Raw genomic sequence first — 17,346 nt, 5'->3', positions numbered from 1 at the left:
CAATTCAATCTAGCTGTTGCTTGCAAAACAGATTATAGGGGTGAGAGTCTGATTCAGAGAAGACCAGTATGGACGGTATTGCTGTAGTCAATGCAGGAGATGCTGAGTGCATGAATTAAAGTTTTTGCAGTGCCTTGTGTGATATATGTTCATATTCTGGAAATGTTTTTTAGATGTATGTAACAAGTTTTAGATATAGATTGGATGTGGGGAACAACATTCCTTCACACATTGTACAACATTTGACTTGGTTAGAATGTGAAATATTTCCCTAATATTGGTAGTTCCTATAACTAGATATTAGTTAGTTCAAGGCATGTTAAAAGAGTTCCTGAGCATTTGCAGAATTAATCAGGTCACTTTCTGTTATATCCAATGCTCTCTCTAACTATATGCTCATTTTTATGACTGACATCACATGATTTTAGTGATGACTGTTTTAGTGATATATTGCGCTTACTGGGGTTAAGTTCATCATCTTCATTAATTTGTAAGGTGCTACAAGTCCCGTAGCACCAGACTGTAAGCAAACCGATTGTGGGAAATGAATAAACATATTAACAAAAAACACAAGAACAGGTTATGCTGGTTAAACAGAAATCATAACAATTACAATAACAGTTACATATGAGGAAGACAAAGATGGTGCCATAGTGTAGAGAGGGCCCTGCTCATGAGAATTTAAGTCAAAAGATTTGGCTTCATATGTTCCATGACACTGCTTTGACAGGAATACTAGCTGGTTGTCCACTTGGGTTTGTTATGTGCAGCACACATTTTATTTTAGCACAGTAATGCTGGCTGCAGCAACATATCTCAGATTCAAGATCAGCTCACCGCCATAGCTGTCTGCCTAGAGCACATACATGAAGTGTTGCTGGTATATAGTCATGTAGCTATTCAGACATCTAAACTCAGTTTTCTACTTGAGACGTAGACAGAAAAAGATTTCAAGAGTTGCTGAAAATATTAATTTACAAAGACACTAAAGACTTATTTAAGAGGTGCGGGGGAACACAGTCACAGTTGTGCAGGACAAATCACTGTAACAGTTAGCAAAAACAAATAAAAATCATCAGCAAGTAAAGAAATATTCCCTTTCCTGGGCTTAAAGGCTCACAGCATGCAGCCTGTCATATCTAAAGCCAAAAATACTAAGTGAAGATGGAGGCTAACCTAAATTGCAAAATCACAGGCTGAGCTAAGGCAGAAGGCATCATATTCAAAGCTGCAGAACTGTCAAGTGGTAGTTCAGGGAGCACAGACATTTCCCATTCAAAGTCGAACTATTCCAAAGAGAGCTTTGGTTGAGGGGCTTGGAGTGTATTTCAATGAACATAGGGAGATGTTATAGATGTTTATTATAGTAACAGAGTATGATTCTTGTTGTGAATATAAATAACTACAAAAATAGCATGTGATGTAGAGGTCCATAGCATGTGCACTACCCATGGCCCATAGTAGTTTTAAGTTGCCACTTCTGCAGTCACGGTGTTACAGCTTAGTATTTCTATTTGCTAAGACATTTTAATCTCTATATATTTAAACAATATATCAACAAGTTGCTAATTTAGAGGAGTAGGTAGTGTAAAAGGATATCTGGTTCTTATTGACAGTCAACGTGTGCAGGTATGGAAGCGATGGAAAGCAGACATGATTGCCCAGTAGGTTGTTGTCCAGTATTAGCTCCTTCAAGCACACAAAGCCCTCCAGTCCATCCAGAGACCTGCAACGAGAGCACAATGAGGAGAAATACCATGAAGTACACAGTTTAGAACTTGCACTTTTTGAACACAAATAGTCAATACAGTGAAGCAAATAGGATGGAAATTACTTATGTAGCAATAGTTTTAAAACTGTTCCACAAAGTATTTGACTCATTCCACATTTGGTTACATTAATTTACACAATTTTTTGACACTATTTTGTCTCAAGTGTGAAACTCCCCCTATAATTTTTTGTTCCAACGAGGCTTCTCCATTATTATACATCCACCATGCCAAAGTAAAGAATTAACTAACACCACTGTTGTCCCAGCACCATAGACCATAAATTAGTGTGGGCAACCAGATATACTTAAAGGGACCTCCAGCCACCAAAAGGGCGACACATTGCCCTTAATTTCAAGAATAAAATTAAACAGCCCCAAAACAACTTTGGCACCCCCATATCACTCAACCCAAGATGCAACCACATGCAACTTTCTCCAAAATAGTCCAACATACCTTCAGACCGCCACTTGTCACAAAATACCCTCAAATATCCTCAGATCCTAGATGTACTCTGATACCCCTGCACATGCCCCTAAGATCTCCTCACATGCCCCTCACCAGCCACTCCAATGTGTGTTTTTCTCTTAACAAAAATCACTGTGGATGGCTACAAGACGGCTACTTGTCTTTGCTTAGTTTGTTTCTTCAGGCTCTTATTTAAAATACATATATATATATATATATATATATATATATATACACACACATATATATATATATATATATATATATATATATATATATTATATATACACACACACATATACATATATACAGATGTGTATATACACAATATATATATACTCTAGACAGTAAAAATAGTGTAGTAGTATAGGACCCACAACCTATAAGTATGGTGGTTTGGTGGTAATTATTATGCGTACCAGATACTAACTTGTTTGTTCATCGTAAAAAATTTTGGGGGTTTATTTACTAAGCTGCGGGTTTGAAAAAGTGGAGGTATCGCCTATACCAACCAATCAAACTCTAGCTGTCATTTATTTAGTACATTCTACAGAATGATTGGCTGCTATAGGCAACATCTCCACATCTCAGTTTGTTTTGTTGTGTTCCAGTCAGGCTTTCTTATGTCTTTCTCTCAGCACTGAGGTCCGCTTGGGCCCCCTACCTTATAACTCCCCTTTAATTGAGTTGGCGAGCTGAAAGATTGCACCTTCTATCTGAAGGAGAATTTTTTTTGACAGCTGCTTGAGGTGCTTTCTCCACCATTCACACAAGCATGCACTGCAATCTTCAATTACATTTTCTCATGCGGCTACGTTTAGGGAGGGTGGCTACAGTGCGATGAGCCTTAAATGTCATAATAACATTATGTACGTTGGCAACAGGTGCATCAACCAATTTACTTACCATAGACCCACAGAGCAAAGTTTAGTAAGAGGTCAACTAACTGACCAATATGTGTTTGAACGATGGAAGACAACCAGAGCACCCAGAGGAAACATGGACGAGCACAAGGAGAAAGTACTAGCTCCACAAAGATAACATATTGGTTAGAATCGAACTTCAGTGCTATTAGGCAGCAATGCTAACCACTGTGCTTTCGGATAGAGTAAGATATTCATTGCCTGTCAAACTAGCCATATATAACCTAAGTTTTGGAATTCAGAGATTACAAAACATGGTTTTAATTGTTTTTTTTTTTAATTTTGAGAAAAAAACAAACCTTATCAGAAGTTCAGAACATAACTTTTTGCCATTGCAGGACAGCGTCTAATACTGTTAAAAGGAGGAAAAAACCACCTACATTCTAGACATCTGGTTAAAAAAATCGCAAAAAAAAAAAAAAAAAGATAGTATGGTATATGCTGTAAGAGTGGGAAAAAGGATAGCCTAGAATGCCCAAAACTACAGTGATATGCATTTGTCAATGTCAGGCATCTCAAAGCACCTAGTCTTTCATGGACCCAACCTCCATTCCCAAGATAAATAAGGCTGTCACAGTTCACCTTCAATCCCTGGGCACAAATTTAAGATGTCATCCATCATTCGTGCCTGAGTAAATATCAGCCACCCCTTTCTGCCTACTTCCCTGCAACATCAATAAATAGAGCATAGGATTGGAGGGTATAAGCTTAACTCATTCGTAGTTTAGTAGAACTTAGTGTCTCTAAATAATTTTTGTTTTGTGTATGTCTACCCTGTTGTTGCCTTCTGGGCTCACACAAGGTTCTCTGGGGCAAGTAGTCCATCATGTCCAGTCAAAAGCACATATTTATGCATCCCAAAGATATCACATAAATCAACAGTGATTGCTGTAAGGCTCAGAAGGAATATCTTTGACACATAGTTAGGTATTTATAGTAAATAACACTGAGTAAATCTCATGCATTAACCAACTGGAAACCAGAAAATCCACCAAAGTATTGTGGGCGGTCTCAGTTAGCCAGTTGGAAAACAAGTTTAGAAATTATATCCGTTGCTGCAAATTAGAACAAAAATGATGTGCTTTGTATCTCAGTCACACAAAATGCAGCAAATCAAAGACCAAAAAATACACCACCCCAAAGACATGTAGCCTGAATTAAGAGTACACCACTGTTATTGTTTACGTTATACCGACAGTTCAGGGGTTAAGAGTTGCACTGTGAAAATTGAGCCCAAATGCTTTTCACACCTGCCTGGTTCAGATCATGTTGTGCCCCTGTAAGGATGTAATCTGCTCTTTCAAAAATCACCCCATATCTCAGGAGGTTTTTTAATAATTGTGTTCATGTCACAATTAAGCTCTGGTGCATGCTATGATTTCATCAGAGGCAATTTGATAGCCAATTTTCATTGGAAGATCAATACCAGTGCATACTTATTAGTGCTGACATCTTTATGTAGTCATTAACCATACATCAGTTATGTTATTTGATCATTTGTGCATCCGATTATATAGCTACATTTTTAGCGCATGTGTGAGGTGTTTGAAGCATTCTGGCTTTTGTATGCTAATAACATGTTTTTATAATGCAGAGGCAACCAATATCCAGATTTATAAAAAAGTGAAAACCATCTTTTTCATTTTTGCAGGCAATAGGGCTATTTGTGTATCAAGCTATATATGAGGGGATTACTGTCGGCTATAACTGCATTAACTATCAGTGGCTAAGACTGCACCATCCTTTGGCATGGGGTAGCCTGTTTATTAAGTATCGCAGTAGTACTTGAACCGTGTCCATATCTGTTTTGTTAATTCAATTTCAGAGGACTGAAAAAAAAATTATTTTTCACAAATTAAATATTTTTTTTTTCCTTCTGGATATTTTCAAAACCAATGGGACTATTTTTCTGTACCCACAGCAAATACATTTTAAAGTAATTCATATATATATATATATATATATATATATATATACACACAGTGTAATTTTTTTGTGGAAAAAGCTTTTAGTGCAACTGTAAGCTCAGACTTTCCAGTTCCACGCATGCACCAGGCCACAGCACAGACTCAGTAAAGCAGAATAATTAAATAGGCCCCAAATGTTTTAGGACATTTTGTTCATGAAGAACATTATTACCTATCCCAAATACTGACATCTCCTCTCCTCATCTCATACGTCTTCCTGAGAAACAACCCCATCAAAGATTATATATGCCAGTGACAAACCATCAAAACACATTCATGTTTCCCCTGACTCGAGTGGATATGAATTTTTACTTCTACTGTAATTAACCCTATCCTCGTTAAGATAATTATGATCAAGCTCTCTGTCATAGCTCATTTCAAATCATCACTGTTGTTTGCTTACTCTCTGCCCTCAATAGAAGGCGGGAGGGCAGAGGGGAGTGTAGGCCAGTGCATAAGGTAACACATGTCCCATAACGGAGAAAACAGATACAATTTTGTCCAAACTATTTATTTACCTCTATGAATCCCTTTTGTCTAGCAACTGCCAGAGGAACAGAGGTTTTTCCGAATAAGGTTTTATTTTTCTGCAACTTGAAGAACCATATCCAAAATATACTAAGCTACATTTAAAAATCATCTCTGTCATTCTCCACATTGCCTCTGGCATTGTCATCCTCATTATATTGTACAGAGTTGCTCCCCACAGTGAAGGTAATTTACTAAACATACTCATTGTGCACTATTGTGCCTCAATAGTCATTGTGATAGGCACAACTTGGCCAAGCCAGCCACTCACCGCTTGTGAGTAATCACTGCCACCACGAGATGCATTCACCAGCATCTGGTACTGCCACACTTCTGGGGCAATATATAGCTACTGAATTATCTTTCTGAATCATTCCTGGCTGGGTAAAGTAACAGAACGCTGCTTTCAGATATACTGGGCTTCATACAGGACAACCTGGGAGTGGGTAGTGTGCTAAAGTCTTGGAGGTATATTTACTAAACTGCGGGTTGGAGATGTTGCCTATAGCAACCATATTCTAGTTATCATTTATTTAGTACATTCTACAAAATGACAGCTAGAATCTGATTGGTTGCTATAGGCGATATCTCCACTTTTTCAAACCCGCAGTTTAGTAAATATACCCCTTAGCGCTAATCTGTCGGTAGTAATACTATGTTTTAAATTACCCTATTAATCATGCGACTGTGGGAACATGGAAACTGTCTATATTATAGGTGGCAATTCTGTGTGTGTGAAGTATTTATTTTTATATTACATTGTTCAGAGTGTGCCTAGAAATGCTCTTTTCTCCCCAAGTGCAAAACATAGGCGCAAAATGGGTCTCATTAAAAGTATAAAAGGATTACCAACTTTATTATTATCCTTAATAATAATAAAGTTAAAAGTTAAAGGTCTTTTGTGGATTAGGGATAGCTGTGCATGGCAAGGAACCCCTAAAAATAATAAGTCCTCTTCCCCTTTATCTCTCATTTTAACAAATCTCCCTCCATAAACCGAAATCTCGTTTCTACACTCTCCGCAAAATAAGGTGCACAGATGCGCTTTGCTAAGAATGCCTTCACTCTATCCAGCTCCACACTTCTGCCTGTGCTAAGCCTCAACAAATGCACCAGCCTTTTTCTACAGACTGATACACCCTGGTGGAAATCTTGGCACACTTGTACAAATTGCATGCTGTGGGTCTAAATAAGCTTGTGTCCAGTGGAGAGAACATGTTTAGCTTCGTAAATTACCTCCAGCAGGAAAAAAACACTTGGTGGCCACAACTGTGCATATAACATCAATGAATAGCAGCATTTATTGACATTTTCTCTGCTTTTCTGTTTTCTAGATAAAATATCCCATACCTGTATTACCTTTATACTGCACAGTGAATTACTGTGCATTACAGAAAACGGATGCACAGAAATTGTTAGTGTTAAAAGTCGTTTTGTAATCCTTAGAACAGCAAGTTGCAGCAATAAGGCACCTGTCAGGCTGCTCACAGATACCTGTCATGCAAGCTCCAGACTTCCACCAGCGCAGCATTTTTGAGTTGTGCTCAATTTAAGAAAGTCACTTGGCCACTGAAACCCATAGCTGCCTTTTCTGAGCTCTGCCACAGAAGATAATTAGTTTTGCCATGTGTGGGGTCCTTCTCTCTGTCCCCAGGTTCACCATGTGAATGAAGGGGAGAGACAGCAACGTAGACAGAGTGAGGCTGGGTGTGACGGGTGAGTTATAGACTGCCAGGCAGGATTCACAGCTCTGTGTGCTGGGAGGTTAATATTCTCACATGTCATTAGGTCTGCTTGCTCCACTGATGGCTCATTGAATCAGGCAGCAAATTATTCCCACTCCACAGTAGAGGACACCACACTTCAAAGGGAAGTTGTCTGGGTCAAGACAGCTCTCTACTTTGATTAATGACTTGGGATCAGTAGAGGTTTCTAGTTGTAAGAATGTGACTGAAGTTCTTGGCAGGGATGCTATCTTGGCACTGGGTCTGATCCCGCATAGAACCTTCCTCCCAACTTCATGGCCCCTGGATAACCCAATGATTCTGGGAGGTATTGTCAAACTATTGTGTCATTCTTCTGTGTGTACTTTTTAAATTGAGATTTACTTCCATTTTAGAGTAAGTATTTTTCACCTGGCATCTGATTTAAAGATTGCTTGAATATATGAAAATATAGATTTACAATATCAAATTTGTACTTGAGATGGAACTTGAAATGAACAGGTAGCATTTGTTCTAGGAGATTTATATTTAATTTTAATGTTAATATATTTTTGTGACTCTATCTAAATAACATATTATTTTTAAAACAACTATTTTAATTCTAAACTACCTGAATATGGAACTAAACCTGATAAAAGCAAACCATACAGTGTTGCATTTCTTTGAATGTTGGAAAACGTCTTTCAGAGCCAGTGTCATTCCACGTGTGCCATGATATGAGAATAACCATACTGTAGCAGTGATTGGGTGCTGGCACTCACTGAAGGTGAAGCTGAAATGACCATGCCATAATTATTATTCTGTCAGAGAGAAGGTATCTGCTACAGGGCACTCGGCTTGTTTCCTTCAAGTAAAAATTGATATTACCAGAATGAGTTGAAATTGGGAGGGGTTTATAGATACTGCACAATAGGTGGTTGTATATATGATGGATATCAATATGGGGCTGTATTTAGACTTTACAACAATAAGTTATAATATATATCATAGTCCAGGATACAATTTCAGTAAACATAAATAAGCTACCTTATTTAAATCACTGGCATGGCCAAGGCCCACTCTCTGCACCTGTTTCTTGGTGGAGTTCTGAGGGTTCTGATTACAATTAGCAGCCCCCCAACTCTTCAATTGGCTCATACCACTGGTTTACAGCTAACCCGTGTTCCCTGAATAGCACAAGTTTTCTTGTGCTATGAGCCAATTAGATTGCTAGAAATGGTCTGGTTTAAAAGACAGCTCAAACGAGCTTCCCATTCACAAGAGTGCAGGGCCTGTGCTGGTGGAAAGTACCCAGACAGCAAGTCTGTATTGTACACAAGCAACCAGAGAATGGTCTCTCTACAATACATTAGCCACCAAAAAATGTCTTGTCTCTGTATTGTATATTGGCAAAACCAGGGATCATGTTTATATTGAGCACTAGTTACCAGAGTATGTGCTCAATACGAACATTAACCAAAAGAAAATGGTCTTTGTATTGTACAATAGCTCATAGAGAATGGCGTCTGAGTTATATGTTCAGTGCTTGGACTGAGGGGCCACACATAAAGGCAGACAGCATTCCTCTGCTGATCGGATTTATGAACATGTACGAAAAATTATAACATTTTGATAGGATCAGAAAAAGATTATTATTTGGTAAAAAAGCAACCAAGCATCCTTTAATGATTATTTGCTCCATTGTCTGTAGTCAAACCACTTAATAACTGGATGATTTTTGACCCTTCATGACTAGAACAATATTTATGTTTTAGAGGTGCATTGGTTTCTCAGAGAATAGCCTTTTTATTTTTTCATTTACAGAAGCAATTTTTTTAGAAGGGAGCTTCATAGCCTCTGTGTAGGGCAAATGAGCAAAAAGAGAAATAACTTTTCAATTATTATTTCAAAAGCTACTTTCAGCCATTGAATGCAACCTCATAAATATACTGCAGAATGTAACAGGCTAATTCTTCTCGTATAGAGATACAAAATGCTTGTACAATGTACCTGCCTCAGCTATTGGGCCCAGACTGAAATAAAGGTATACAATAATGTTTTTAAAAAAAAAATTCATTGAAGATTTATCACGATTATACAAGGATGCAAATCGGCTTTCAGCATAAATCCTTAGTTCTGTAAGTGGTCATATGAACATTGGAGGGATGGCTTCTCTTTTGCAGGTTTGGGATAGATACATTCTGCATCAGAGACAGGGAGAATGGGTGGCATCATTTTGGTGAACCAGAAAGTGACCTGAATGGGACAGCATATATTTTATTTTTAAAAAAACTTTTATGGAGGACTAGATCTTTGCAGACACAGATACACTTCAGTTGTATTACAAAGAAATCATGTTTTTTCTTTCCATACCACTGTTTAATAGAAAATAAAAGAACACTTAAGTCGCCTTAGGAAAAACAATGGTCTGCGGTACAAGTTTTACTTTCTCTCGGGCCCTATTATCATCTCATCCTTATTTTTATAGCCAACAGATTAAAATGCTAGCAACGCAATCTTTGATCTCCCCGTTCGCTGACACAAATCCTTTCTACGCCCCCAATGTGTTCTTCAGAGGTAATTAGTACTAATTAAAAGGTTTCCAACAGCCTCTGGTTCTCTTCCCCCTCCTGCCTCTCTCCAAGGAAAGTGCATTGTGTCTTTGAAATGCAAGAATCACTAATACTCTGTTTAACTCAGACATTAAGTGGACTTCTCTAGCTCCATTATATGTGAGAAAGAGACACAGTCCTGCTTGTCAGTGTTGTGTTTATTGTATACCTGTGCAGCCCTGGTCACAATCACTTGGCAGGTATACAAACACAGGTGCTTCTACCCAGTGCTCAGGGTTAGATTTAATCCATGTCCCTGTTAAAGAGGTCTTGTTCATTGCGGTTGCTTAAAATGTGTTTCTATTACTATACCAAGATCAATAAATAGACTGTCACTATTTAAATGACATACAGAATAAATACATTTGTATCTGGCTTTATAATACAAAGTATTCCGTTTTATGCCTTACTTGATGAGTTATCAGAGGGCACACGTGTTATCCTCATTTGCTATCAAATCACAATATTGTTTAAAAAATAACAGATAATCTATCTTCATGAATGATAACTTAATTATATAAAACAGCAAGGCCACACGAACATGTTTTGCTTCCCAGCATGAAATTATTGTTTGCATTATTCTCCATGGCACAGAATGCTCTAAAATTACTTTTTTTTTTTAAGCCATAACAGTGAACTTTCCAGTGTTATGTGTTTTATATATGTGTATAAAGTGGTCAAAGTGAAAGTTTAGAAATGGAGGCATAGAAATTTAGAAGCAGCGGAATGAAAATTAAGTGAATGGAATTTGATAGTTTTACAATGAATGCAGTATGGCATACCACCGTATACACACCCACTTTGACCGCTGTGTATGTATATATATATATTTACATAGATACACATTCCTGATGTATCCTCCTGTACCTAGAAACCTGCTCTGTTGTCTCTAGCAGGAAAAAGGGCTATACTACAGATCTATACTTTCCAGTACACAAATCCTTATAGGTATGCTACAAGAAAATGGCTACCACTCTCCTGCGCTGTGGACATACAGGATTTTTGGCAGTGAAAAAAATAGCGTTTCACCTCAATTTATCATTCAGATCTTACCGGGATAGTGCTGGCAACAAATAGCTGTCCTGGCAAGTATGTTCTGCTCCGGAGATCACTTTCGCTCAACCTTACCACAAAGACAAAATTTACCTCTTCCTGGTCTCTCCTCCTATTGAACTAAATGAGCATGGGCAGTGAAAATTGTGTACATGCTCAGTATCTTTTTTGCTCTGTATTCTGCTTCTGATTAATGTACACAGCACACAACTTCTTTTATAACTGATAACCAAAGGGGGTCGACACTGGAACACTAACACACAGTTGTCGAAATGGAAATTTAGAACTGGTGGTGTAGAAAATATAAGTGAATGGAATGTGATAGCTTTACAATAAGGAAGTAGTAAAAGTAGTGGTATGGCATGCTGCTGTATATACCTCCACTTCGACAGCTGAATATTTATATATATATATATATAAACAAAAACAGACATAGATCCTCTGCACTCACCATGTACAAACTGGGGTGCAAGAGGGGGTTGCCCACAAGAAAACAGGGATACTCTGCACTCTCCAAAGACTTTGGCGTCAGTTGGTCAGCTTAACATATATTGCAATATGTGGAACTAACATTCCCTGTTTTTAATATAGAACAGTACTTTATTTTTATATATATATATATATATATATATATATATATATATATATATATTGCCACACACACTGGTAAATGAGGGACTGGTGGTTTCCCTGGAGAGCAAGAACTGAGGGTACAGAGAAGGTTAAGTCTACACATACATATGCACACACCAACACAGCTGGAGCACCTGGGTCTAATCAATTAAGGAATCAGCTAGTGCTTGGGAGTAACCTGAAATAGTTGACTTGTGCTGTGGGTGCGAATACTGGTGCCAATAAGTGTCCAGTATCCAGTTAGGGGACTAACTATTTATAGCCAGCATTAGGGCTATGGGACTTTTTAAATATTTTGAATATGTTTGGTGTGACTGCTGAAGACACTGTAGACGATGCAATATCCATCCTGACAAGAAAATAAACAGCAAAGTGGTTCAGCAAAACCTGTGTGAGAAGCAGTTTGGTGTGCTTTTCACAATATATATATATATATATATATATATATATATATATATATATATATATATGCACACACATTCATTGAACATCAATCTCCATCACAGTACTATCGCTGGCATGTTTGCAAAGAATGGGGCTTTTAGCCCTTTAATAAGTAGACCTGTGGGAGGGATAGGGGTATGACTGTTCTTTCTGCAAAAAAACAGATTAGTAAGGCTGTGCTGTCTGCATATTTTTGCAGTGTCCTGTACTAAAAAATGATATAGTTAGATATAACAAATTGCTTAGAGGAGGCTATCCTTCATATCAGGGTGTATTTACCATGCATCAACACTACTTTAGTCTGATACTATAATGGAACAATGAAATAGACTGGGGTCAGAAGGTAAACATATACAGAGACCTACAGCCCCCATCTGTGACCACCATCCAACTATATTTACCAATATGTTATATGTAATGATTCGACTGATTTAGATCAGATATTTAGGCATTGGAATCATATTGGGACCATGCACTGAAGTATTGGTGTATAACTTCAAACGACATAACACGTAGCCTGTATAACTTCAAACGGCCATTGAAAACCCACTCATTAATAAAAACCTACCAGTCCTCTACTTAACCATTTCACTCTTTCATCCTCCATCTCTCCCTCTCATGCTTCTTGTCCTCAGATCCCCTTACATTGGCCCACCCCATGTGTCAATCGTTTGTCTACCCTTTTCCCCTTAGATTGTAAGCTCTATTGAGCTGGGCCCTCTTTCCTCCTCTTCTCATTACCTATAACTTTTTTTTTCCAGGCTATCAGTAACTGTGTTGTGAGTTGCAGTGTTATTTGTTTACTGTATTGTACTGTTATATCATGTACTGTCTTATTTGTTTGCCCTCTGCACGTTGCCTCGTGGGGCGCCCTTTAAATAAAAATGAATAATAATAATAGTAATAATAATTTCAGGCCAGTTGCATCATATCCCGGCAGATAGCATGTAGTCAAATAATTCTGATCACAAAAGCAAGATTAGACATGTATTCAAGTGGGGATAAGTAATTAAGACATAAAAAGGAAAATATTTGAGAAGAAAAAAACAAAACAAGAGGTGAGTAAAAATCAAATATGAAGTATAAACAGTTCAATTACATTATAAAGGTTCAAACGAACCTGATGACCTCTCCGTCCCCCTTAACAATCACCAAATAAAGAGATTGATTGGAGCAGACAGGTAAAAGCAGAAGCGCCTGGTACTGAGAGTCTCTATTAAGTGTTTACTTAGACTGCTCTACCGTCAAAATACATACTGACAACATGGGGCCAAAAGGATACACTGCTGAAAACCATCTCTAGGGAGTGTACAATGGGTGGGATTAGAACACAGGACTAAATTCTTGCTCCTGCTCATGTGACTTCATGAATCACTTTTACTGTCTAGGGAATAAAATCTAGTATTTGCCTAACAAGTCCAGCAAAATAGCTAGGTCAGATTTATTCTGTCTGTTGTATAGATTGTAAGCCTTTATGTTCAGCCCTTTTATACATATATATATATATCTATCTCTATCTTGTTACCTTGCTGATCACTTCCTTTGAGGTATTGTGTCTTTATTGGTTCTATAGAAAGTGAGTAAACAATAGTTTTGCAAACTGTACTGTGGTTTGTTTGTTTTTTTTAAATAGCTACAAACTTGTAATTGCAGCTATTATTTAGTCCTGAAATAACTCACCAAGTCAATTAACATTTATGTATATTTCAAGCACTGGATGGGTTAAAAATGTCAGCTAAATTGTTTTGTTCTTAAAAGAAAGATACCATGGAAATATTTCTTGCAATTTTCAGGAGAAAAAAGCAAGTGTATGTTAAAGACTCACAGCATCTCATTCCTCCCGAAATGAGTGTGTCAACCTGGCAGCTTCTACGCTACTCCTACCCCCCTTCCCTTTCTGACAGATAAATTATTGAATCAAAAGAAAGAATGCCATTAAACCCCCCAGGTTACAGAGTGTCAGAAACAGTTTAAAAAGATCCCCCATTCATTCTCCAAAACATGCAGTGAATCTCACTAATGTGTGTTTATCATGTATAATGAGACAAAGGTAATAAAGGCAGTACAATTGCATACGGTGTAAGTCTAACTCCATCTCTCAAGATACCAAGGCTATTCACAAAGAAATAATGATGACAAAATTGAAATAAAGAAATGCTTTCTTTAAAATGGAAGTCAAGTGAAACGTAGACAGAAATTATTTTTTTTAGGTAGTTGATGTACATGCTGAACAGTGCATTAAGATGAAATCCAGAACTTTTAGGTCAATTATACTGTCAGTGGGTCTGAAATGCATAGCTAAGCGCAGAGCAGGGAATATAATAAGGCAGTTAGAGGCAACTAAAGGTAAAAAAAGAAGAAAGAGCGAGGCCAAGGAAATCATGAAGGTTTTGAGTTCTTGATGTCAAATTTCTATTCCAGTAAAATAAATAACCCAATAATGTCCCTGGTGATTAACATTAATTTGGAGGTTTACTTTAAATGCAAAGGTATAGAATGTCATTATTAACTTTATACAGGTAACTACTACGAACAACGATACTGGTGTCCACAACTAGGAGCTAAGATTGTTGTTGTTAGTGTTGTTGGGCCCTATTCATTAAACATAAATGCCGATACTTGCTGTATTTTGCATTAAATTGCTCTGCGCATGTCCAGAAATGAACTATACACCAGAGAACACAAATGTATGCAATTCATCTTCACACGGGAATGACAACTAAGACAGGCTATGATTTCCTGGGTGGAACAGCGAGGGGAATGGGCATATGCACAAAGTCAAAGAATAGTAAGGGAGTGCCATGGTTAAGCACACTCAGCAGTGTCCAATTCGCCGCCCCCCCCCCCCCCCCCCCGCGCAAAAATCGCCGCCCTCCTCCCTCCTCTCCTTACCTTGTCTCACCACCGCCGCCTCTCTGCTCCGTCTCCTCCCCTCCACTCACTGACACTAGTAAGTGGAGGGGAGGAGACGGAGCAGAGAGGCGGCGGTGGTGACAAAATAGCCTCTTCCCCCCTCCCCGTCCATCTGAATGCTGTGCGGCGGCCGTGACAGGTATGGTCAGCGGTCGCCGCACAGTTTTAAAGTCTTTTAGTATTCTGTGGCGCCCTCCAGGCGCCCTCCAGAGCCTGGCGCCCTAGGCAAGTGATTAACCTTGCCTAATGGGAGCGCCGGGCCTGTCTACAAGGTAGTGATTTTCTGTTGTATCACTTGTACCAGCTACAGGTCAGGTGTAAGTGCTGAGTGATAGTGATGACGGTCACGTATGTATGCTGGAACATGTGTTTGCAATCAGTGTACGGTGTCTGTCAGTGCAGAGCTTACCTAGTCCTGTATTCAACAAGAGACGTTTCTTTAGATCTGCTTGTAGTTGAACATGGATGTGTGTATGCCCATTTTTAAAAAGCTGCACATTGCTTTCCTTAGCAAATCATGTTGTTGTGTTAGGGAGTGGTTTACACTCTTTTCACTACCACGACACTGAGTCTTGGAACTAGTAATTCTGTAACTACTTAATGATTTTACTTGACATTAATGACAGCCAGATCACTAGTAATATTAAATAGTAATATTAGTAGATCTGCACACTGCGTTAGCAGAATGCTACATGTAATATAATTGGCTGGGAGACACGATTCACAGATTTGCTGAACCGAAGAGAGAGACACATGATTAGATGTTAGTTAATAACACAATACATGCCACCGTCTTCAGCCTAATAAGCACATTGTTACAAGTCTGTGAAGCATCAACCATCCAAATGTATTAAAAGTACAATGTGACTGTTTAGTGCTGCAAACCCTTTATGAGAAAACACTAATCACTTATTTAGATCAATGGGCACAATGTAAGGACAGACACAGCATGATTGTAAATAGTAATGCACTTTTGAAAAACTCTGTGTCCTACTTCCAAAATAATTATCTTTAATAATCAATTAAATTTTGTTCATGGTGGTGGGAATTTATATGACTATACTGGGATAAGATTCTTTACTCTGTTTACTGAATACCATCTTGGTTCAACTGCTAGACCCAGTAAGTTCAATTGGTGTTGCCATCTATGCCCTTCCTTTGGTGACCTCTCCTTCCTCTTGGTGATAATAGCTGCCACTGATCATGGGGAGCAAGTGTAGTATAATGCTAAAGAAAAACACTCCAAGGTGGCAGATAACCATGAAAGCGAGTGCCTTCCACAAAACCAGTAGAGGAAGGAGGATCAGTAAGGCTAAATGGTGAAGGGCAGTTATGGTTGCCATCATCTGACTGTTTTAGGATTTCTAGTTCAATTTATGGTCTTCCACCTCATTCTAACCATATTACACCACCGGTAGCTGAAAGAAATGGCAGTTGCTAATCCCTGTTGTATTATTGGCTACTGACAATGCTGCTACCTAACAATAAAATAAGCGCACACACTTTCCCTATCTGCAGCTATAAATGTTATTCCACTATTTTATGCTCAAGTGTTCCAGAAGCTCATTAAGGCAGGGCCATCTTTACATTTTGTCTTATGTCATTGTATGTTATTTGTGTGTATCATGATCCTCACAATGTACCATGCTCAGGGCCGGATTAACGGAATGGAGGCCCCTGGGCTAAGGGGGCTCCATTCCCCTGTGAGCCCCCCCTCCTTATCAGCCTGGCCCCTCCCATTAGCCAACCGCCCCCCCCCCCCAAGCGCTTAATAATGCAATAATGCTGCTGAGCTCAGTCAAGGGCCCCCTGTAGCCCAGTTAGACCTCGGGTTAATTCGGCCCTGACCGTGCTACGTAATATATCAGTGCTTTATAAATAAAGGATAATTATAAAAAATAAAGTTTTGAGAATATTCACGTGATTATCACTATACATCTCTCAAGGGATTGTAATAATAAAAAAAAAAAAAGTACCATACCACAGTTGTTTAAAAAGGTTAATTTTAACATTATTACAAAAATATAAAAGAATGTGAGGTTATCGATTGTACAAGTTTACATGAGATAATGTATTCCCTATTGTAAATTATTAAGAAAAAAAGTCAGTGATGAGGTCCGTAACCATATAAAGGTAAAAGGCCACAAGATGAGTGCTTTAATAAAGGTCACAGAAATCCTAGTTGATTCTAATTTCTGTAAGTTGTACATATTCTGTTATTCTGTTTAGACAAAAAAAAAGAGAGAAAAAATTGGTGGCTGGTCTGTTACAATTAATGGGTTGCATTGGTGTGGTTTTTTTGACTTTCAGTCAAAAAGTGTCTTTTGGTGCTT

The 17,346-nt window shown here is 38.2% G+C and overlaps 1 protein-coding gene across 3 annotated transcripts in view; it reads right to left on the bottom strand.

The window, feature by feature from the left end:
- LRMDA (leucine rich melanocyte differentiation associated) overlaps window positions 1–17,346 on the bottom strand; it is a 790,872-nt gene that overhangs the window by 304,144 nt on the left and 469,382 nt on the right. For all 3 annotated transcript variants that reach the window (XM_075217083.1, XM_075217081.1, XM_075217082.1), the window contains exon 3: window positions 1,595–1,726. In XM_075217083.1, coding sequence (XP_075073184.1) covers window positions 1,595–1,726 — 132 coding nt within the window. The remainder of the gene's footprint in view (window positions 1–1,594; window positions 1,727–17,346) is intronic.

This window comes from Mixophyes fleayi, chromosome 6, assembly GCF_038048845.1.
Source record: "Mixophyes fleayi isolate aMixFle1 chromosome 6, aMixFle1.hap1, whole genome shotgun sequence".
In the NCBI taxonomy this organism is placed as follows: Eukaryota; Metazoa; Chordata; class Amphibia; order Anura; family Limnodynastidae; genus Mixophyes; species Mixophyes fleayi.
Note: the sequence above shows the minus strand (reverse complement) of the source record. Positions and strands in the feature narration are given on the sequence as shown.